We start from the raw sequence: 24054 nt of genomic DNA, 5'->3' as shown, positions 1-24054 counted from the left end.
AATTATCATCCCCATTTTCCAGAACCATTTCTTACTGCTTAAGGGCTACTTGGCACTTGCTTAACACACTTCCCCAAAACCCTTTCCTCTGAACACTGGAAGACAGCCTCTAGGTCTCCTTCTTGTTTACTTTCCCTGTGTGAAAGTAGATTAACTCAATGCTTACCCACCCAATTGTATCCCCTCTGTCACATCACATTCATGCTTTACATGAACCAAAATTAGTGGTAAATATTAGGGCAAAGCCTCCCAAAATTAACCAACCTGTAGAAGTTTGCAGGTCAAGTTCTAAATCACAATAGTCATGTTATGAGAGAGATGTTTCTCTATTTAAATCAAGTGCAGTCAGCATGACTAAAAAGCTGCCTGGGACCTGGGGGCCATGTGGCCAGATAGGGCTCATTAGCCAAGTCCAAAGGCTCCTGAGCTTTCCTTACGCTCCGACTAAGGGCGTTAATGGTGCCCATGGAGGCAAGATGATGCAGCAGTTTCACACTTACACAGATCAAAGTGGCACAGTGGATATTTAGAGGTACATCCTGCCTGGGCTCCACAGTGGAATAAAGCCTGCTCTTTTCCATCACAGTGGATACTGCCCCCAGCCATGCTCAAGCACTGTTCTCTCAAGAGTTGTGAGCGCTGCAGTGCTCAGGCAAATGCAGCACCCAAGCTTTTCACCTTTATTCTTCCCACGCCATTTTATTTGAATGTCAGCTAACAATAGAAAATCCAAGAAGGCAGCTCTCCCACAAAACCACTGGAACTGGCATGCGAGTGATAGAACTGACCACGCTTGTATCAACCCTGCAATTAAAATTTTATGAAAAATCCTTCAAAAGTAAACTGTCACATAGAATACATTTTTAAAAGTAGCACTGGCTCTTATGTGTATAGAAAAATAAATATTCACTAACACGGATACTTCTGACAGATTAAAATGGGTCACACCTATTTGTCACTCTTTGAATTACAGCAAAAATAAATTCTGCGATATAATCTGAAGGAACTCCAGGCCCTCTATAATTTATATTTTTAATGTTCAACCCCGCATTAAGTGCTACATCATTCAACACAAACATTAAGAGAATATTTCTCTACTTTTTCTATTAATGTCAATTTGACAAGAAGTGTTAACTGCTAAGATTCTAGTTCAGAAAATACCTTGATGTTTTTTACTGACTGAAATACAATTTATCATTTTTGATGTTTTTTACTGATTGAAATACAATTTATCATTTTATGTGTTTATTATCTGTTTACAAAAAAGAATTTAAGATGGCCTCTTACAGTAATTGGGATTAACTGGCATCTCAACAGTCTGAGACAAAAATTATTTTAACTAGAAAAAACATTTAAGCAAAAATGGCAATAAACTAGAATCTTTCAGTTATTGTTTTCATAGGACAATGTTTTATAAAAATTATTGTCTTTCTTCTAAATAGGACAAATACTAAGATTTTCCTATCAATCATTCCTTTAATAATTCTGTTGCTGGCCTTATAAAATAAAAATACATGATAATGTAACTATAAAACTTAGTTTGCAATTTTTCCACTGTAAAACTTCCTCACGTTATTAAAAAACTCTGTATTTCCTCTTATATGTGGACAAGTAGTGAATAGACAGTTTTATAGCTTAAAATACAAGTGACGAAAACAGACATCTGTCATACCAACAGCTGGTTTTTATTTTTTTAAGGAAATGTCATTAATTTAAAAAGTTCCAAGAACCGTAATAGGATTCCCAGTAAGGATTTCTGAGTTCTATGAGATTTGAAACATAATTATAAAAGGCTAAAAGCCAAAAGACATTTCTACTTTATCCTTTTTAAAAAATCCAGATGATTTGTCACATCAAGGAAGTATGGCACATTACCGAGGCCATAGCCTTAGTCATCCTCAGAATCACTGTCCCTTCTTGCGGGGATAGAGCACCGCACTGAGGATAGCAAAGTGTCTTCAATTGGTTTCTTAGGATTTTCCTCCAGATCCGTCTTTATTGCTCCAGACTCTGACAATTTCCACTCCAACTCTACGTGATAAAGAAAAACCAAATCATCTAAGACAGTCAGCACAAGACACTTGCCCTCAAGCCCATCAAGCCAGTTTTTTTTTTCTAAGCAGAAACTATGATCATTTTTAGTACTACAATTATAAGGTGCCTAGAAGAAAAAAAATCAGATCCTTAAGGAGGAAAACAAAATACTTTCAAATGGTTTTTCAGAAGATGTGATCAAATAAGATATTACATATATAGTAAAACCTTAGTGTGCAAGCATAATTTGTTCCAGAAACATGCTTGTAATCCAAAGTACTTGTATATCGAAGCGAATTTCCCCATAATAATGGAAACTCAGATGATTCCTTCTACAACCCCAGAATACTCATAAAAATTATTACAATACTGTAATATAATATAAAGAAAATACAAAATATAAAGAAAAATAAACAAATTACCCTGCACTTAACCTTTGAAAACCTTCATGGCTGATGTGAGGGAGATGAGAGAGGAGGTTTATTGTGTGTAGGGCGACTTTCACTATCGCTAATGGAATCTTTTTCTGCATGGGGGCCATTGTATACACTCACATGGATGTTGACTATAGTATAGTATTAAACTCTTATCATCTACTGTATTTAATGTAACTGGCAATAAGGCAACAGAGGAAAGGGTCTCTATCGGCAGACAGCCTGACCCAGAATGAAGCAAAGCATTCCTAAGCTTACACTTGCATGGAAAAGAAAAGGACTGTCCATAGGTGCTTTGAAGTGACAAAAAATACACTAGTGCCAGTTGTAGACACCTTCCAACATTCTGAAAAAACACTGATTTCTGCTAAACACTGCAGCCTGAGACAGAGAATCCAAAACAATCACCCACAATCCCTGAGAGAGCAAAAGACGCAGAGAGAGAACCACTGGCGCAGTTTGACCATGTGACATTCGGCATCATGTACTACTTATATTGCAAGACATCGCTCATCAAGTTAAGATTTATTAGAATCTCTGCTCATCTTGCACAGCACCCGCAGAACAAGTTACTAGCAATCCAAGGTTTTACTGTATTTGAACCTACATGGTAATTAAAATAAAAAACAAAGACTAATGGGGCGCCTGGGTGGCTCAGTCAGTTAAGTGTCCGACTTCGGCTCAGGTCATGATCTCAGTTCGTGGGTTTGAGCCCCGCGTCAGGCTCTGTGCTGACAGCTAGCTCAGAGCCCGGAGCCTGCTTCAGATTCTGTGTCTCCCTCTCTCTCTGACCCTCCCCTGCTCACGCTGTCTCTGGCTCTTTCCGTCTCTGTCTCTCTCTCTCTCTCAGAAATAAATAAAACATTAAAAAAAAAAAAAAACTAAACCTGTCTTCTAATGACTACAGTTTCTCAATTTGCACCATTTTCCAGGAAAGAAATCATCATGAAACATTCAAAGGAAATACTTTTCACAGTCCTGCTGGCAATCTAATCATTAAATCTAATTTTAGGTAACAAAAGGAAATTCTTAGGCCTCATGTCCAGCATCTCAGTCTATTAGAGTCAAAGGATAAATGAATGATGACATCCTAGAACTTATACAATTGTTTGAAGTAATAAAAGCAGTACCAAGAAAATAAATCAGTGACTAAAGCCTTGGTTCCTAGATTTCATTGTTTAAGAGAGAGAGGAGAACATGTGCATATAAGTGAGGTAGGGACAGAGAGGAAGAGAGAGAATCCCAAGCAGGCTCCACTGTCCAGGCGGAGCGCAATGCAGGGCTTGATCTCATGAACTGTGAAATCAGAACCTGAGCCAAAATCAAGAGTCTGAGCCAAAATCAACAGTTGGACGCTCCTCTCAGCCACCCAGGTGCCCCTCACTCTCTTGTAATCAATGAAACTCCACAAGGGTGTGAGATCTCATGAAGTGAAATCAAGGGATGTATTTTCCACTGGAGAAAAGACCCCAGGCAGAACCATGGACTACAGAAGAGATTCTACAGCAAACAGCCTGGCTTAAGTGATGTTCTGTCAATTAAATACTTCCATTAAAATGTGACAACCACTTTATTTAAGTCATATTAATTTAAAATGCTCCATGGAGATCATTAACACCAGTGTTTACACCTCTAGGTACCTCAGTTGAATGTTATGAAAGGGAAAAAAATCTTCATTCTGATTCTTGACTCAAGAATACATTTAAATCCACCTATATCTATATACGTATAGGTGTATGTATTAATGTTATTGTTCACTTACATGTGGTAATCATTGTAAGTCCACTAATCCTCAAATATTTTCTATAAAGACCATAACTACTATTGTATACCCCTCTATCGCCCCTCATTGTGCCTTCTTCAAAAGACCAGAGTAAGATAAAAACATATATTTAGTTTAGAAATATTTAGAAATGCTGTAGGCCTTTGAACATTAGGATAATGTATAATTGATGTAATGTGTGTATGTATGTGCACATGTTAATACTTACCTCATGAGTACCTTATAAGTTATATAAAATAGTATATGAAGTCATACTTTAACATTTTTTAAATTTAATTTTTTAAAAATGTTTTTTATTTATTTATTTTAAGAGAGAGACAGAGAACATGAGTAGAGGAGGGAGAGACAGACACAGAATCCAAAGCAGGATCCAGGCTGAGCTGTAAGTACAGAGCCCGATGCAGAGCTTGAACCCACGAACCATAAGATTATGACCTGAGCTGAAGTTGAATGTTTAACCCATTGAGCAACCCAGGCACCCCTAACATGTTTTTAAAGCAAAGGTGGACACATTTTTTTCAATGAATGATTTAGGCGGAAGCCCTCCATGCCTCAGGTTCTTTCATGTTATGAGTATACACATATTTTGACACCTCATGTAACAGGTAGAAAGGAATAAGACGACACATCCTTCAGGAATAAAAGGATTCATCCTTCAGGAATCAAGAGGCAGAATTCAATAAAATTTTAATTTAACTTAAAAGCCACTGGGGCGCCTGGGTGGCTCAGTCGGTTAAGCATCCGACTTCAGCTCAGGTCATGATCTCACAGTTCATGGGTTCGAGCCCCGCATCAGGCTCTGTGCTGACAGCTCGCTTAGAGCCTGGAGCCTGTTTCAGACTCTGTGTCTCCCTCTCTCTCTGACCCTCCCCTGCTCATGCTGTCTCTCTCTCTCTCTCAAAAATAAATAAAACATTAAAAAAAAAAAAAAGTCACTAAGAGGGGCGCCTGGGCGGCTCAGTCAGTTAGGCGTCCAATTTTGGCTCAAGTTATGATCTCAGGGTTTGTGAGTTCCAGCCCTGAGTCGGGCTCTGTGCGGACAGCTCCAAGCCTGGAGCCTGCTTTGGATTTTGTGTCTCCCTCTCTCTCCACCTGCTCACGCTCTGTCTCTCTCTCCTTCAAAAATAAGTTAAGATTAGGGGCGCCTGGGTGGCTTAGTCGGTTAAGCGTCCGACTTTCGCTCAGGTCATGATCTCGCGGTTCGTGGGTTCGGGCCCCGCGTCGGGCTCTGTGCTGACTGCCAGCTCGGAGCCTGGAGCCTGTTTCAGTCTGTGACTCCCCCTCTCTCTGACCCTCCCCTGCTCACGCTGTCTCTCTCTCTCTGTCCTAGAAATAAATTAAAAAAAAAAAAAAAAAATAAGATTAAAACAAAATTTTTTTTTAAATCCACTAAGATACTCAACTCAGAAAATATTCTTAAACGTTTTTATACATGCATCTACCAGTAATACGTTCATGTGAATTAAACAAAAAAAGAATGCTGAGATATTTAGCTATAACTTAAAACATATTCAACTATAGGGACAAATAAAACCTACTAGACATAAGTATTAAATATACATATTTTAAAGTCCATTGTGTTCTCTTTTAATAGAATTATTAAAGCCCAGTTGTAACTGCCCTCAGTGACTCATCTAATGAGATTAAATGTGCTTCCTTTCTTTTAACAATCACACAGGGGGAAAGATGACTTTGACAAATCATCATAACACATGCTTCTTCAACAGAAACATCCCCTCATCATCTCTAACATGCACTGGTCATCGCTCACATGCCCTAGACCATCTCAAAGAGGCCCTTACCATCTATTGTCAGGTTCATGCCACCAAACACCAGAGGTCCAATAAATTGAGCCTTGATATCTCCTTCAAGGTAAACAAATATCGTAGGCAGATTCCTATCAGGATAATTGGGTATGCAGGTTGTTGAAATGGCTTTGATAAATTTGACATCAGGAAACTTCTTGGCAAGTCCACGGAAGTGCTGATTTATGAGGGCACAGAGAGGAATTCTGTAAAGTAGAAATGGGAAATAATGGTGAGAGAGGAAACCTATAAAACAGAAACAGAAGCAACTGTGATTCTGCATTTATACAGGGCAAAGTTCAACTACCCTTCTACCCTACGTAAACCCTAATAGCTTCACAAATGATTCTGCTACTCCAGCCAAGATGATTTAACATTTTTTAAAAAAGCTTTCTAATACGTTCAGGGAAAATGAAGAACTCAAAATCCAAAATGCAATTTAATTTGACTCAGTAGTAACTCAGGAAAAAAGCTTCAATGTAAAAGATAATTATGTCACCTCTATGTGAGAACATTCAAGATTCAGGAGGTGTAAAAAAGGTCAGAAAGCATTTCCTGCTTTTCAAAGAACTTCTACACAAGTACACAGCAGGAGAACGCGGCTGGAAGTGAGACACAGTGGAGCACCACTGCGTCACTTGCCTGGAACAATTATTATAAAGGTCACCCCCAACATCTAGGAGAATGATTCATACATGCAATTTTGAAATGCCAGAGTTTCTCCGGAAGGATAAATAAGGAATTTCTTTTTCAATCAAAGCAATCTTCATTGCTATAATGTAACGAAGGCATTCTTATTAGTCACAAATATTAACTTGAAAGTCTAAAGACAAAAATGAGGCATTAGGTTTGGGCCAGTCAGCAACAAAAACAAAATACTAGTTAAGAAAACAAACCAACCAACCCTCCAATGTGGATTAAGCGGGGAATGTCCACGGCATAATTTCAAATTAACATTCAAGGACAGTGCATAAGATCAGCTCACCCTTGTTTGTAAAGGTGCAAGATAACCCACAAGCCCTCACCGGCTTTAGTAACTTCTTGAACATAATCCTTTCCTGAGATCTCCAAAACTTCTCCAAATTTATTCTTTAGTTGAGTTGCTTTCCACTCAGCCAGTCTTTGCTGCCTGTACAGCAGGAGGAGGAGAGAGACATCTTACACATACACCCCACACGTCCCACACGCCTTTCACACAGCAGCCTTTATGAAGATCCACATTTATTTATCTGCCACGTGGCAGAAGTCCAAGACTAGTTCACTGAAACCTGCAATATTACTATTTAATCATATAATCCTTTCCGAATGTTATCTTGGTCAGAAAGTTAACTTTTCAAAAGACACACATTTTAGTGCAACACAAAAAACCAAACAGTCCCTCTGGGTGGCACTAACCTGTACATTTCAATAGCACGTTCATCTTCCTCATTAAATTCGTCTTCGTTTTCCTCCAGCTCTTCCAAAGTCATATCTTCATACGTTTTCACTGAATGCAGTTAAGTTAGCAAAAACCAAAAAAATTTAGAAGATGAACTTGCATTTTGTTTTTCCTCCTTTACTTTTCTCCTAAAGATGTGCACGCAACACCAAGCCAATAAAACTCACTAAAACCAAAAAGCCAATAAAACTCACTAAAACCAAAATAAAAAATACCGAAGGTATTATGCTAGTAAAGAAGAACTTGAGGGTGTTTTAAAAAAGACAGACCTATGTTGACATTTGCAGCAAGATCACTCTCCTACCTCCATGCAATTGTAAGGACATGAATGAGAAGTTTCCCGAGTTTATAAAACAAGAAACTTGTATTTGCCTGAACTCACCTGGTCGGCTCCTCAAGCACACACACCCATGGCCCAGGTGTGTTAACAATTCTATCTCTGAGGACCAAGGTGGATACACACACAAAGGTGAGTCCTCCCGGGCACACCTCTCCTAGAGTTAAAGGGATTATCACAGGACTTCTTGTTCCCTTGTTCCCCAACTGCTAGAAAATCTCTATTCCATTTTTACAGCCACATTCTTGCTTCTTGACATCAGATTTTTGTCCTCCAATCCCAACTCCATCACTAAACAACCTGTTCTCATCGAGATCAACAATGACCTCCACTTCCTGATGGATGAGCAGCATTAATCTAACCCCCCACTGCCTCCTCTTTGAAAGATGGTCCTCCTCTGGCTTGCAGGATGCCTTCCTTCCTCCTACCTCTATGACTGCCCTTCCTTTGGACCTCTGCTGATTTGACTCCTTTATTTACACCCACTCCCTTGGTGATTGCACCTCATGACTTTTTGCCTCCGGTCCATATTTCTCTGATTTGGAGAAAAACATAGCCAAGTGCCTACCTATCGTCTCTATTGGGCTAATAAAAATCTCAACGTTACTGTGTCCCAAATAGAGCTCCTGATCCTAGCTCCAAACTGTTACTCACCAAGCTTTCCTCATCTCAGTTGGTGGTAACTCCATCCTTCAGGCTGCTCAAGCCCAACGCCTTGCAGTCATCCTTTGCTTACTTTTTCTCACACCCTTTACAGGATCCACCAGCAAATCTTACTGGCCCTACATTCAAATTATTTCCAGATCTGACCACTTCTCACCACTTTCACCAATACCATGCAGGCTAGTCCAAGCCAATGGTACCTCCTGCCCGAATTAGTGCAGCAGTTTCCACACTCAACTCCCTACTTCCTGACCTTCTCCCCATCTTCCATGCTCAGTGAGGCAACAGCAGGAGGGTTCTGTCAACATGTCAATCCTCTGTTCAACACCCCAGTGACTTCCACCCCACTAGACATAAAAGCCAAGGTGTTTATTAAAAGATAAAAGGTCCTCAATGGTTGGACCCCTAGTTGCCTCTCTGAACACTCTTTTCTACCATACTGGCTTCCCAGATGATTCTCTAACATGCTCTTCACTCACTTAAGTAGCTCAATTCAACTCCCTCAGGTCTACCCAAATGTCACTCCTAATGAGGCTCTCTCTGACTCTATCTAGAATTATACTCACCCCCCTCCTCCTACCCTTTTGAGGCCCTTTCCCCGCCTTATTTTCCTATATAAGGAATTATGTATTGCTTATTGCCTATCTCTCCCACTAGAATGTAAGTTCCATAAGGATAGGGATTTGTCTGGCCTGTACACAACTAAAGGCCCAATGCTTAGAATTACACCTGTCAGACGATCATCATTCAATGAACATTCACTGGATAAATGCTTTCTAATGAATCCGCCTCTAAATTAGCTCTAATATATAAACAGAAGACAAAAGTACCAGCCCCTGCGATCAATGAAACAAAAAGTAAAACTCAAATATTTTCCTCAGGTTTATCATGTGCCCATGTGACATAGACAAGAAACTGTGGAAATGAAGGAAGCGTCTGAAGTCCCCCTTTTCTACAGCCCAAGAAGCTGAAGGTTAGAGATAGTCCGACTCGCCTGAGGTCCCAGAGATACGGTCCATTCCAGCCCTCCAATCCCTGGCTCCCAATTCCTGCTCAGAGCATCCACCAAAGCATTTAGAGGCTTAGAAAGTTGTTTCTTAACCCAGAGAGAGAGAGAACAAAAAAGAATATAAGCAAGCTCACCAATTGACTGCTGAAGGATTCGCTGTTCCTCCTCTTCTGCCTCCTTTTCCAAGTCTTTCAAACTTTCCTTTGAGGGCAAGATGCCTTTTTGGCGTAAGATGTCATTCCACTCAGTGTCTGCATTGGGGTCCTAGTGCAAGTGGACCAAGGACACCATGAGTGCAAAGTCCACTAGGATGGTGCCATATTGAAGAAAGGATCGAACGGGAAAGAAAGGTGGTGGGATTACTCTATGGCCGAATTACTCTGTGGCCTTTTCTGATTAAGTGTCAAATGAACCACAACCCCTGTTCCTTTTCCTTCACTACACCTTCACTCTGCCCCCCTCCCCAAAACATACACACCCAAGAATTAGTCTTGGGTAAAAATCAGAATATGATGCACAGATCAGTACCAACGCTCGTACCAAGGCTGAGGCGGCTTTTCAGTAATTTAACTTGATGACTTGGGAATGATTCATTCAACAGATATTAAGCACCAACTATATGTATTGTTAGTACATAGTAGGGAAGCATGGTGAATGCCAGAATCACCTATTTTACAGTTGAGAGAAAGAGACAAGCAATAAACAAATAAATATACAGATATGTATTACAACTTGTGGCAAGTGCAATGATCAACAGGCTGCTGACCTAGAGAGTCACAAGGGGTCCGCATTCCACAGCAAGGGCAGTAAGAAACAACTTTCCAGGCAGAGAGACCCGCATGTGCAAAGGGTCCAAGAGCAGAGATACGGAGTATCTCAAAGTTCTAAGTGACTGCAGTAGAATCAGGAGAGCCTGGTGCTAGGCTGACAAAACCTCTACTGGCCCAACCTAGAAGGAAGAGCTGAGATCCCGTGAAAAGAGCTCACAAATGACCAACACATGAGTACTAGGGGATGCTGGCACTCTCTGAATCCCTTTACCTGTATTTTACTTAATTCTCACAGGCCTAGGAGAGACATGGCATTTAGGAAGACACTGCCATGCTGGAACAAGTCAAATTAACCAGGATCAAACATCAGAGGAGAAATGTCAAGGTGGGCTCTAGCTCCTGAACCAGCCAAACACTGGTTTAGCATGGTTTGGTAGGAACATTGCTAGTGGACCTGGTTTGGAATAAGAAATCAAGGAACATCGTGGAAAGGGCACTGGGACAACCAGGCTCCAGCACTTCACTCCGCGTCACGGTCTTGCTGAGATATATCAAAAGAAACATGAACAGAATCCTTCCAACAGGGTGACCAGAGTAGGGCTCTGAAGAAATGACATTTTCAAAGCAGGGTCCTTTAGGATAGACAGTGCAAAGGAGGCCAGGGCAGCCCCTGGAGCTTCCTCTTCACCACTTAAGAGTGTCTGGCTTCTGACAGACACACCATATTTGTAGATGCTTATCCTTTCCAGCTCCCAATGCCTCCGGCCTCAAGCTACCCCACACTAACTCCTTCTCATTTGCCACTTAGCCAGAGACGATTTAATCAGAATTCTGGACAACAGTGAGGTCTGGGAAGCAGCAGAATGACCTTTGGCAGAGGGTCCTTCGACAGTGACAGAATTCAGTTGTCACAGATTTTTGCTCATTCCCTTGGTATCTTCATTTCCTTTCACTTTTAAGTTTTAGGCCAATTCCATTAGAAAATTCCAAATACGGGGGAAAGGGGCCAAAACACGGGGGATATGATTCTAAAACAGCAACTGAGGAAAGGGACCCTAGGGCCGACTGAGCTCTGAAAGCCAGGGAATCCGAAAGGGGGCGCTCCTCAACCTGAACACCAACCTCAGGGGGAAAGGGGCTGTAACTATCCTCTCCCCCAGCTCTAAGTGCAGTCAGGAACACAGGTTCCTCCAGTGTTTCAAGTTACCCGACTTCTAGGTGGGACCCTTCCCTTCTCCGAGCCTCAGCTTCCACATCCACACAAGGGGCCTATAACACACCTGCTCAGGTGCTAAGAGAATTAACAAATAGGAAGTAACCCTGCCAGGTAGGATACGACGAGACCTTCACAGACTTTCCAGGATCTGACCTCCAGGAGAGATAGCCCCCAAAGACAGAGACCTGGAGGAGTCAGAACGGCGAGAGTGGGGAGGCCCGACTCGCCGGTTTCGGCGCGACCACGCCCGCCCTCTCGCACTGCGCCTGCGCTAGGCCTAGACTCGCGTGGCCTCCCCCGTGTCGGGGGCGCCCAGCGCTTCCTACGGTCCCACCCCGGACGGTCCGCCGATGACACGGGCCCAGCGAGGAAAAGGAGCTGCGGTAGTCTCCAGGGCTCTGCCCCCCAGATTCTTTACCTGCATCTTGCCTAAAATCGCTTAAGCCAGGCCCGCAGCGGCGCGCCCGCCCCTCAGCTCTCTTCCGCGCACGCGCGCAGCCACCGCCCCGCCTCTTCCCCAAGCCCGCCCTTCGTCCCGCCCCCTCGGAGTGAGCTGGGCGGAGCTGGGCGTAAACGAGGCCTCTGAGACTGCGCCGGCTCCCCAAGAAACCGGCGCAGAAGCTGTGCGCATGAGCGAGGGAGGCTCTGCCTTCTGTCTGTGGGTGCCGCTCGCTTCACGTGACCCGGAACCAATTTTCGGTGCTACCTTATTAGGGCAGGTTTTCGTCTTTGGAGAGATGGAAGTGGATGGAGGAGGTATCCGGTGCCGTGCGCTTTATCTTGCAGCAGATCCAGTCCTTGTAAAAGAGGTCCTGGCTCTTTCAGTCAGAAATAGAAATGTGGGGGCGCCTGGGTGGCTTAGTCGGTTGAGCGTCTGACTCGCTTAGGTCATGGTCTCGCGGTTCGTGGGTTCGAGTCCCGCGTCGGGCTCTGTGCTGACTGCCAGCTCAGAGCCTGGAACCTATTTCAGAGTCTGTATCTCCCTCTCTCTCTCTCTCTCTGACCCTCCCCTGCTCACGCTGTCTCTCTCTCTCTCTCCCTCTCTCTCTCTCCTAGAAATAAATAAAAATATTTTTTTAAAAATGTGTTTCAGTCGATGTTAGAACTAAAAATGATGCAGGGTCATCTGGAATTCACTGGCTATCATTTCAGCGCGGGACCATGCAGTTAATTCACATGGCATGTATTTATTGAGAGCCTATTATGTACCAGACACAATTCTAGGCCTTGTGGGTAGAGCAGTGATCACAAGAGACCAAAACGGAAAGGTTTAAGTCATTTCACCTAGTTAAGCGTGGTGCAAATTTGCAAAAGTGCTTAACCCTGTGCCAGCACACAGGAGGCACAGGGTAAGCATCAGCAGAACCTTGAATTGTAAAATGCAGGTGCTGGGCTCCAGGGTTCTGCCTACACAGCACTCCCAATTTGAGTTAAGAAAGCAATGGCCCTTTTGGGACACCTGGACTAACTTGCCGCCTCTCAGGCAACCAGACACAAATAATGTGTAGCCACACATCTGTGGACTAAGCGTATGACTCCCAACTTTGGCTCTGCATTAGAACCACCTGGGAACCTTCAAACACTGCGGCTCTGCCACGGGTCCATCCCCAGTCAAATTAAATTCCTGGAGAAAAAACCAGGAACTGGTAGCTTCTTCAGGATACTCAGGTGTTGCTAATATGCAAAACCATTTTCTCCAAGTTAATGTGTAAAAGGTAACACAATTTTAATTTTTAAGCCCAAATATTTTCTGAGGCTAGACAGATTGATTCTCAAAAGTTTTTATAATGAAATAAAAAACAAGAATGGTAGACTCAGGGGGCAGCTAGGCCTTACCAGATACTAAACTAATATGGTATTGATGGATGAGTAGGCAAATAGGTCAATGGGGCAGCAAGTTCAGAATTTATCTACAGGTAGAGACAAGTACATACAAACGTTAGTGGGTGCTTAAGATGGCATCTCAATCGCTGGGGAAAAGGGTGGACTTTTTAATAAGTGGTGTTGTTACAATCAGACAGCCATTTGAAAATAGATAAAACTGGATATGTACTTTATGCTGTATATCAGATTAAAAACTGAAGACTGAAAGTACTAGAAGAAAATATTGAGAATTTCTTTATAACCCAAAAATGGAAAAAGTCTTTGATGGCTATTGCTAAAAATCCAGAAAATCGAATGAAAATGATAGATTTGACACTTTAAGAATATTTTTGCTTAAGAATAATGAACACAAGCATACCACCTTCAGTGTAAAATACAAGGTTAAATAAGAATATATATGTGTGTATACTCATATTTGTTTAATTTTTCAAAAAGAATCACAGAAAAGAGGAAATCAGAAATAAATGAAATGGCGAACTGTGGCTGTGAGGCATGGTGGGGTGGAGATGAGGTGGTAGAGACAAAATATTAGGAGTGAGAATCCTCTGACAAACTTTTATTTAGGAGCAGGTATGTTTTATGGGGCCTGAAATACATTCAGTCTTGGAGGTTCTCTTTAAGAATATGTCACTTAGGGGCACCTGGGTGACTCAGTTAAGTGACTGACTTTGGCTCAGGTCATGATCTCATGGTTCATGAGTTGGAATCCCGCACGAGGCTCTGTGATGACAGCTCAGAGCCTGGAGCCTGCTTGGGATTCTGTCTCCTTGCTCTCTCTGCCCCTCCCCTGCTCGTTCTCTCTCTCTCTCTCTCTCTCTCTCTCTCTCTCTCTTTTTCCTGAATATAAATAAACATTAAAAAATTTTTAAAAGAGAATATGTCACTTATATGTGGAATTTAAAAAACAAGCCAAAAATTCATAGAAAAAGATATATGATCTTTCTTAAGGAAAAACTTTTTCCTTTTTTCTTTTCTTCTTTCTTTTTGTTGTATCTATATGAGAAAATGGATGTTAGCTGAACCCATTGTGTTCATCATTTCACAGCATATGTAAATCAAACCATTGTATGCCTTAAGCTTATACAGTAATGTATGTCAATTATTTTTCAATAAAACTAGAAAAAAAATATAGGGACAAAAAAGAGTGTGAAGTGGTCCTAAGATCCCATTTGAGAGATTTTACAAATTTTATTTAGGAATTAAATGAGATAGCTCCTAGAATAATGCCTACACAGAATAGGCATTCAACAAATGTTTTTCAAAATAACATTGCGATATGGCAAGAAGAGTAAGTTTATTATACTATCTTTCCTGACCTCATAATTTGTTAAGTGATATAATGTAAACCTACAAAAGAGGAAGAAATAAAGTATAATTTCTGTGTTGAGTAGAGATTGTCTATATAAATATTATGATGACACTTTGACCAAATATAAAGTTTAAAAAATGCAAAATTGTGAATATAAAAGTGGGCATGAAAGTAGACATTTATTTAGAATAGACAAATAGTAACAAATTCTGAATTTTATATTTTATTCATCTCTGTTTTTTTACAAATTACTAATTTTTAAAAGCTAACAAATACCACAAGCATCACAAAATCCAGAAAAATAACATAATATTTCTATTAATTAACACTCTGACATGTCTACGTGTATCATAGACTAACTTCTAGCTAATATGTATTGTTGAGGAGGGAGTAATTTCCTTCTTTATCCCACCTCTGGTTTAGGAATTAAATTGACATGAGACAGATTAACAGGAAAAAATCCAAAATTGTGTTAAGTGTACATGGAGGCCCTGTATTGAAATTGAAGCCTAAGGAAATGACCAAGGCAGGCACATTTTATACATTGTAGACCAAAAGACAATACAAAAAACAAGACAGGATAAAGAAAATAGATGCTTGGGAGCTTTAACTAGTAAGGAATTCTAAATGGAATTCTGGCTGAGGTAGTCATTTAGAATAAAAAGTAACAAGGTTTATTTCCACAGCCTTTCAACTTTAAAGCCCTCATTTCTAGTGAGCAGGATGTCAATTTACTTGTTAGCATAGGGAAGGTATTTTTCATATGAGAGATTTATTTTCTGCTTTCAGGGGGACAGAGGAGGTCCGAGAGTCTTTATACTGGCTGTTTCCTAAGTAACTTTTACTTAAAATAATCAGTATGTCAAAGGGGCATAATTTGGGGCAGCCTGCCCTTGGCCCCGACAGTATTAAGTCCTGTTTCTTCCAGAACTACTTAAATACCTCATTCAAGGATAGACTCCATATATAACATTTGTATCATGTTATGTTCTCTGGCCCTGCAACTTCATGTCACATCACTGGGTGAGAGGCCAGGATTCACACAAGTCATCTGTCTCCTGCATGGACAGCCATAACTGTGGATGGAAATAACCGCAGGCATATAAATGTATATCAGTAAATATATCCCCTGTTCAACTTTCCCTTAGCCAGATTCCAAAAATACACGTGATTTCTCTAATAACATCTGACAAAGAGATGTCACTATGAATACAGCTGGTACATATGTACACTAATACTATATGTTGCCTTGGTAACTGAAATACTACAGGCAGAGTGAGGATTTTCTAAAATAGTGAAAAACTTGGTAAAATTCCCATCAAAACCATGTACAGTCTTCCCTCAGTTTAAAAAAGAATTGCTCTCCTAGTAAATTTGGTGTATTCCTAGAAAACTTCAGCTAAAACTGGACAAAAGTGTATGCTTAAATTTAAGTAGGTTTCACAGCTACATGAAAGCCCTCTGCATTTCAGAATGTCTAGCTTTCCTGAACCCCATGGGTGCCAGCAGTATTCCTCTCCCCATTGAGCTCTTGTGGTGACCAAAAAATTCTCAGTAATCTGAGAAGTCCTTTAGGGGCTGTCTATGCCCTCCTCAGAAATCATTGCCATAATCCAACCTTGTTGAGCTGATATATTCTAAATCAAGTTCACAAATCCTAAGATGAACAAAGAGAACATTTCTTAAAATGTAAGAAAATGCCAAGAAGGATGTGGTGTTTCCCAAAGCCCAGAATCCTTATCTCATTGCTTGGTATAATATTCCCCAAAATGAACAATCTACCCTTTCCTTAAGTCCCTTTCTACTACCCACAGTGAGATAGTTTTCTACAGTATCAACACCATAAAACTACTTCCAACAAACAATTATTATGGCTTGTCCATTATAAACATGGAAAAGGCCAGTTAATCTCTTTTACTAGTTTTCTCACCTGTAAAATGAGGACAACAATCTCATGAGGTTGTTGTAAAGATTCATTGATTTAGCACTCATAAATACACAAAATGGGGCTTATCCATGAAAAGGATGTGCAAAATGACTCCAAAGGCCAAAGGAGTTGTAAGACCAAAGGAAAAAGCCAAGCCCAGGTGACGAGAAATGGTTTATTAAGGCTACCAGTGAATAGAAGCATGTCTTGGGAGGCTGCGGGACCAGTAGGTCTCAAATGTCACCTCTTGTAAAAGTTGCTTTTATGTAGTCATGGAAGAGTCATGGAAGATCAGTGGGGAGGGAATATTTGAGAATCATAGACATCTCTGGAGCAGATCAAGGACATTTTCCCAGGGTGTACTTGAAGGTGTGATTAAACAAAAACAAAGAATGGTAGAGGAATGCTGTACTCAAGAACTCTTCAGGACACAGAGCAGTCATGACGGTGGATTTGTCCAAGATGGCATCAGTCAGGTTCACTCAAATACCTAGCACTTGGTAGGTGCCCAGTGTTAAATGTTTTTTATTATGCCTTGCTACAAAGCTTACATTACTGTGAAATAAGTTGAGTACTTCTTAAGCATGAAGTGGAACATCTCATGGAATGCTCTTGACTTCACATTGACAGGATTGAAGGGCACATTTAGAGCTTCACCTGCTCCTTGTAAAATGACCCCCCTCATCCACACCTCACCCCAAATTCAAGTAGCATCTAAGTTGGCCCACAGAGCTCTACTCCCTGAACATCAACTCTTAAGATTCCCTTTTGTTAAATGGCAAAAATTTAGCAAGTAAATTTGAAGATCTATTTGGATTTATTAAAACAACCCATGAGTCAGCAGCATACCATCTAGCAAGTAGAAGGGAACTCTGAGGAGGTATATAAAATGGAAGGTCTTTCTAGAGGGATAGGGCAAGAAAGTTATCAGCAGAAGAAAAGAATCATCAGGAAAGGTCACTTTCCCTCATGATAATCACAGAGGGTCTTATCATGCCAATTACCTTATCTTTCTTTGCAGGATAGAGAGGGCCCACGTGTCCCAGTCATTGGCGCCTATCAGAAAATTTCTGACTGGCCTATTAGGACTACATTTCTGGGGGAGGTTGAAACTGCAATTGGATGATGTATTAAGCCCCAGTTTGGGGGATTGGCCTAACTGACCCATTTTGGGCCTGTGATCTCCTTTATTTTTTTAATTTTAATTTTTTCTTAAATACTTTATTGTCAAGTTGGTTTCCATATAACGCCCAGTGCTCATTCCAACAAGTGCCCTCCCCCATGCCCTTCACCCTCCCTTCCCCTCTCCCCCACTCCCATCGGCCCTCAGATTTTTCTCAGCATTCAAGAGTCTCTCATGGTTTGCCTCCCTCCCTCTCCCCAACTATTTTTCCCCTTCTCCTCCCCCATGGTCCTCCGTTAAGTTCCTCCTAATCCACCTATATGCGCAAACATATGGTAGCTGTCCTCTGCCTGACTTATTTCACTCACCATAACACCCTCAAGTTCCATCCATGTTGCTACACATGGCCAGATTTCATTCTTTCTCATTGCCACGTAGTATTCCATTGTATAGAGAAACCACTTATTCTTGATCCATTCGTCCATTGATGGACACTTAGGCTCTTTCCATGTTTTGGCTATTGTGGAGAGTGCTGCTATGAACATTGGGGTACATGTGCCCCTATGCATCAGCACTCCTGTATTCTCACACCATACACAAAAAATAAACTCAAAATGGATAAAGGACCTGAATGTAAGACAGGAAACCATCAAAAACCGAGAAGAGAAGCAGGAAAAAACCTCCTTGACCTCAACCGCAGCAATTTGTTACTTGACACATCCCCAAAGGCAAGGGAATCAAGAGCAAAAATGAACTACTGGGACCTCTTCAAGATCAAAAGCTTCTGCACGGCAAAGGACACAATCAATAAAACTAATAGGCAACTGACGGAATGGGAAAAGATAGTTGCAAATGACATATCAGATAAAGGGCTAGTATCAAATATCTATAAAGAACTCATCAAACTCCACACCTGAGAAACAAATAATCCAGTGAAGAAATGGGCAGAAGACAGGAACAGACAAGTCTCCAAAGAGGACTTTGGAGGTGGCCAACAGACACATGAAACGACGCTCAGCGTCTCTCATCATCAGGGAAATATGAATCAAAACCACACTGAGACACCACCTCACGCCGGTCAGAGTGGCTAAAATGAACAAATCTGTGATTTCCTTTTTAACACTCTGATACCTGCTCACTAAACATTTGGGGCCCATTGACCTTTTCAGTGTTTCTCAGGCCGTTCAAGCTGCGAAGAGAGAAGTGAAGATTCATGTTTCATGACCCTTCGTTATGATCACTCTAGACTCCCTTGGCTCTTTTATCAAACTTGCACACCATACCCCAGTACTAGTTAGATTCCATCCCTTTGCCCACTTGGGGCCCAAACATAGCTATAGAAACACACACCACCAATCTGACTCACTTTGCTTTACATTTATAACCACACACTCCCAGTGGGCTTCCAGTACTTCATCTACGAGTCTATTCACTCTCTCTTTTGTTAAAGAGGAAAACACAGGCTTAAAATGGCATCAGTTAGGATTCAGGCCTCAAGTCAGTAAACCAAGACAGTATCAAACCTAACTACAGTTTCTACCTCCTACAAATGTAACCTTTATCAAGAAGATGTGGTTTATCTATACCATGGAATACTCCATGGCAATGAGAAACAATGAAATCTGGCCATGTGTAGCAATGTGGATGGACCTTGAGGGTGTTATGCTGAGCGAAATAAGTCAGGCAGAGAAGGACAAATATCATATGTTTGCACGTATAGGAGGATTAGGAGGAACTTGACGGAGGAACAAGGGGGAGAAGAAGGGGGGAAATGGTGGGGGAAAGGGAGAGAGGCAAACCATGAGAGACTCTTGAATGCTGACAAAAACTGAGGACTGATGGATGTGGGGGGGAGGGGGGATGGGCATGGAGGAGGACACTTGTGGGGATGAGCACTGAGTGTTATGTGGAAACTAATTTGACAATAAACTATTTGTAAAAAAAAAAAAAAAATGTAACCTTTAACCAGTCAACATGGAATTTCCTGGTCAATACTAGGAAAATTTGCTGATAGACCCCTCCTAATCCCCTTTGGAGGACAAACCTTGTGGAAACAATGCATTCCTTGCTAATAAATTCCTTTCTTCCTTTTTAAATGTCCTCTCTCTACCTGTAAAAATCTTTATTTTGTCTTGCTCAGAGGAGCTCCCCTCTACTTGCTAGATGGGATGCTGCCCGATTTATAAATAATTTAATAAAGCCAATTAGATCTTCAAATGTACTTAGCTGAACATTGGTGTGTTTTTTTTAACTCCCTGTCCTAGAGAACTGTTTTGTAACTTCTCTCTTCTCAAAAATCCCATTGCCTTGTCCCTCTCCTGATTCTCAGAAGATGATCTTGAATCTATTATACCTAGATGAGAAAAACAATCAGAAGAGACTTTCCCATGTGCCTACTGGCAGCTCTACCATTCCACATACACTTTGAACCCATTGATTCTACTGTCCTTCCATTGTCCTCTCTGTGCTACTGAGAAAGGAAAGCATCCCCACACCCCTTGGCCCAGTGGAGCCCCCTGCCATCTTTTGTCCACAGCTGGACTTTGTTCCAGAAAGCACACCTCTCCTGTTCCCCTGCGTATTGTGTGTTTTATCCTCTTTGATGGCTCATTACATCAACACATCAACATGCTGAAATATTTCCAATATTAAAGACAGAAACCCTTCTTTGATTCCACAATACCCTTCAGCTACAGAGCTTTCCAGCAAAGCTCCTGGAAGACTATGTTCATTGTGTCCACCCTCCTCCCTCCCATTCTATTCAACTCACTTCTGTCAGGCATTTGTTCACCCATTAAATGGGCTTTTGTTGAGGTTACCCTTGACCCCCATGTTGGAAAATCCAATAGCTCATTTTCTATGCACTTCTTCCTCTGACCTCAGTAGACTTGACTCTGTTGCTCACTCTTTCCTTCATGAATCCCATTCTTTGCTTGGCTACTCCTACTCTCTGCTTAATTGATTCTCCTATCTGCTACCCCCTTGCTGGGTTCTCTTTTCTTCCTAAACTTTAAGCTGGGATTTCACAAAGACTCTGTCCTCAGCTCTCTTCTCTATCTGCAGAGATGCGGGATCTGAACTGGGGCATGGTTATAAATATAAATGCCATCTATATGCTGAAGTTTTCATAAATGAACTCCCTCCTTGGTCCCTCCCCTGAACTCCAGGCTCATAGACCCATGGCATACCTGGATGTCTGTTGGGTGTCTCAAATTACTAATCAGCCCCAGAACTTGGGGTACCCCATCCCCAATCTTCTCCCTCCAGTGCTCATAATCTCATAGCATTAGGTTCAGCCCCAATGCCTCAGTTTCTCTCATATCCCACAAGCAATCCAGCCTTAAATTCTGCCATCCCTTCTCCCTTCCTTCACCCCCTCACTCCTATGAAGCATGCTTCATGCTTTTCTGGACACTGCAATGTCCCAGTGGATCTTCCTCTTTCTACCTTCACTCTACTTCCGACTCCATGGTCAAGTCTCCTCAGAGAAGAAAGGGACCTGCCCAGTTATGAGGTCAGATCATACAATTTTGGCAACCTTTCTTTGGCTCCGTATCATAATTAGAATAAAGCCCAGAATCTCTATAAGCTCAGGGTTCGTGGCGCTCCCTGACTTCCCAGCCATTCTCCCCATCTTTATGCTTCAGGCACACTGGCCTCTTGCTGGTCTGTGTCCATGCCAAGCATGATTCTGTCTGGACTTTTGTATATGCTGTTCCTCTTCCTGAAAAACCTGGCCTCAGCTCTTTGTGGGGGGTCACTTCCTCACTTCTGTCAGTTCTCTGCTCAGATATTAACTTACAGCAGACTTCTCTGTGACTCTTTCTACAATTGCATTCTCCCCATTCCCCATCACTCCTGAACCTCTTTTTTACTTGTCTTCATAGAACTTACCTGCTACTATGTTTTAGAGTAATTGATTTAATGATTATCTGTGTCTCATGTTGCTCTTTTTACTGTGTCTGTGAAGCCTAAAACAGTACTTGTCACATCACAGTCTGTTGGTAGATGGGATTCAAAGTGACAGTGGCTTCCAAGCTCAGTTCTAACAATGAAATCCTTTCTCTCCTTTCACATCAAGGCTGTATTTTACGGTGACTAGGGGATAGGGTGAGGGTTCCAGTAAGCAGGCTAGGGCTTGTGTGGTTTGAGCTGCCTGCTGGTACCAAAGGAGAGCACTCACCCTTCCTTATCAGCTTACAAAGTTGAGAGGCAGAGGCAGGAAAGGAATGGATGTGGCTTAATTCTCTTAGCAGTCAAACATAAAAAATGGAGTCAGACTCTTTTTTATAGGGTAAAAAACTGTTGAAGAGGTAAGACTGGCAATTTGTCCAAATTAAAATAAGAATCCTTTAATTTCAGAAGCACAGGAGTCCTGAGTAGGAAAAAAAAATCCATACACAGAGATACTGTAGTAAAATTACACAACACAAATGTGCTAAATATTATGTATTCATACTCAGATTCTCCATCTACCCTCTTATGATCTTACCTTTACTACTGGGGCTGGAAGGATAAAAAGTACATTTCATGTTTCCCAAACTCTTTTGCCAGCTAGGTTCTAATGAACTCCTCTGAATCTAAAGGGAAGGAGGGACACCTGGGTGACTCAGTCAGTTAGGCATCTGACTCTTGGTTTTGTTTCAGGTCATGATCTCTCTGTTTCCTGGGTGAGCCCTGCATCAGGCTCTGTGCTGACAGTGTGGAGCCTGCTTGGGATTCTTTGTCTCCCTCTTTCTCTGTCCCTCCCCCATATGTGCTTCCTCTGTCTCTCTCAAAATAATTAAACTTAAAAAAAATAAAATGAAATGGAGGGAATAGAGAAGCTCTTCTACTACTGATAGTGCCTGTGTCAGTGCTTCCTGCTGGTGGTGGCAGAACCTCCAGCAGCATCAGAGGAAAGTGCGGGCCAGGGGCTCCAGCCTGGGGGTGTTAGCAGCTTCTGATACCTGGGTAATACACCCTTACCCTTTTGTTCCTTTCCCTTCTAATAGTTTTGTAACCAGTTCCCTATTTTAAATTCTTATTTTGTTGAAATATCTAGGGCAGTGGTACCCAATAGAACTTTCTACAATGATGGAAATATTCTGTAACTGTGATGTCCCATACAATAGTTATAGCCACTGGTGGCCATTGAGTACTTGAAATATGGCACTTGTGCCTGAGGAACTGAACTTTTACTTTTACTTAACTAAACTTTTTAATTTAAATAAGCACTCGCAACTAGTGGCTACTGGATTGGACAGCACAGTTTTAATTAAACATGGTCATCTGCTGTGTCATTATCGTAATGAAGAAATAGTGGATGGGAAGGCTTCCTTCTTGAGTCAAAGGACTTATACAAAAAGTAGAAGCCATATGTTAACAAGAGAGAAAGTATCTGTAAATCAAAGATGCGATTCCTAACACACACTTTAAAACCCCCATGGCTGTCTTCCTAGGTTATGTTTCCTAGCATGCACTTAGCTCAGGGTCCTGTACAGCCCAGGGTGCTGCATATCACAGCTGTAACCAAAACACATGTTAGAGAGACCGGTGAGGGGGGTTTCAGTTGACACCTCACCCAGCCAAAGCCTGAATCAAGTGGAAGACACTTGGCTTTGTCACCTGGCACCTACTATCTGTGTCATTGCTTGGAAGAGTGAAGATTAAGGAAGGAAGGAGGGAAGCTCATTGAAGAAGTGAAATATGCAGTTGCCAGTGTAAGAATTTTTTGCCAAGGAACACTAAGAGATCTCTGGTGGGTAAGGGTAGGAACTAAGGAAAAGGCGTTAACAATTAAATGGTTTTAAATGCTATACACATTCATTGTTGGAGATGAACATGAAGGTAACCTAGCTGTTTCCTCCTGTCAATCATCTTAGACAAGGTTTTTAAATAAATGGAAATTCATACTTAATGCAACAATTTACAAGCCATGTTCACTGCTTTGCAATTCCATTTTACCAGGAAAATTACTTGAATGCTCTTATTCATTTGTAGTAGCCTTTGCACATATTCAATAAAGAAATGTGTTTAGTTGCCTTTCTTTCAAGGAAGAAAACTACTTGAATTAATCCCATCAAAATTTGAAACTTTTCTCAATATTCTTAAAACAAATTTCTGTACTACTCAAAATAAAGCTATTCTAAAGGATTAAGATAAATTTTGCTCATTTTCAAAACAAGAGTTTGTTACTTCTGACTTCTCCTTATAGGTGAGTGAAGTTAAGAGAGTCAGACCAGGATGTTTGTCTCCCTAACCTGACCACTGGATTGAGCAGCCAGGGGCTTGATGGAGACATGGCAGGGCCTTGGACCAGGTGTTCAAATTTGCTGCATCA

At 41.4% G+C, this 24054-nt stretch overlaps 1 protein-coding gene across 1 annotated transcript; it reads right to left on the bottom strand.

Annotated features, from left to right (window-relative positions):
- Positions 1-1666: 1666 nt before the first annotated feature.
- Positions 1667-11997, bottom strand: PDCL3 (phosducin like 3). The gene is made up of 6 exons (XM_039253142.1): positions 11908-11997; positions 9638-9767; positions 7452-7542; positions 7042-7185; positions 6054-6262; positions 1667-2031 (listed from the first exon to the last, which is right to left on the bottom strand). Exons 1-6 carry the CDS (start codon positions 11911-11913, stop codon positions 1889-1891), a joined length of 723 nt encoding a protein of 240 aa, XP_039109073.1. The 5' UTR covers positions 11914-11997; the 3' UTR covers positions 1667-1888.
- Positions 11998-24054: the final 12057 nt, after the last annotated feature.

This window comes from Hyaena hyaena, unplaced genomic scaffold (assembly GCF_003009895.1).
Source record: "Hyaena hyaena isolate Hyena2069 unplaced genomic scaffold, ASM300989v1 scaffold_438, whole genome shotgun sequence".
Lineage (NCBI taxonomy): Eukaryota > Metazoa > Chordata > Mammalia > Carnivora > Hyaenidae > Hyaena > Hyaena hyaena.
The sequence above is the reverse complement of the archived record's forward strand: the minus strand, read 5'-3'. Positions and strand labels throughout refer to the sequence as shown.

Excerpts from the sequence above, each read along its gene's own strand:
- PDCL3 (XM_039253142.1), bottom strand. Across the intron at positions 6,263-7,041 it reads TTGCACCTTTACAAACAAGG|AATTCCTCTCTGTGCCCTCA; the intron begins GTGAGCTGATCT and ends TCTACTTTACAG. Across the intron at positions 2,032-6,053 it reads CATGAACCTGACAATAGATG|AGTTGGAGTGGAAATTGTCA; the intron begins GTAAGGGCCTCT and ends TTTATCACGTAG.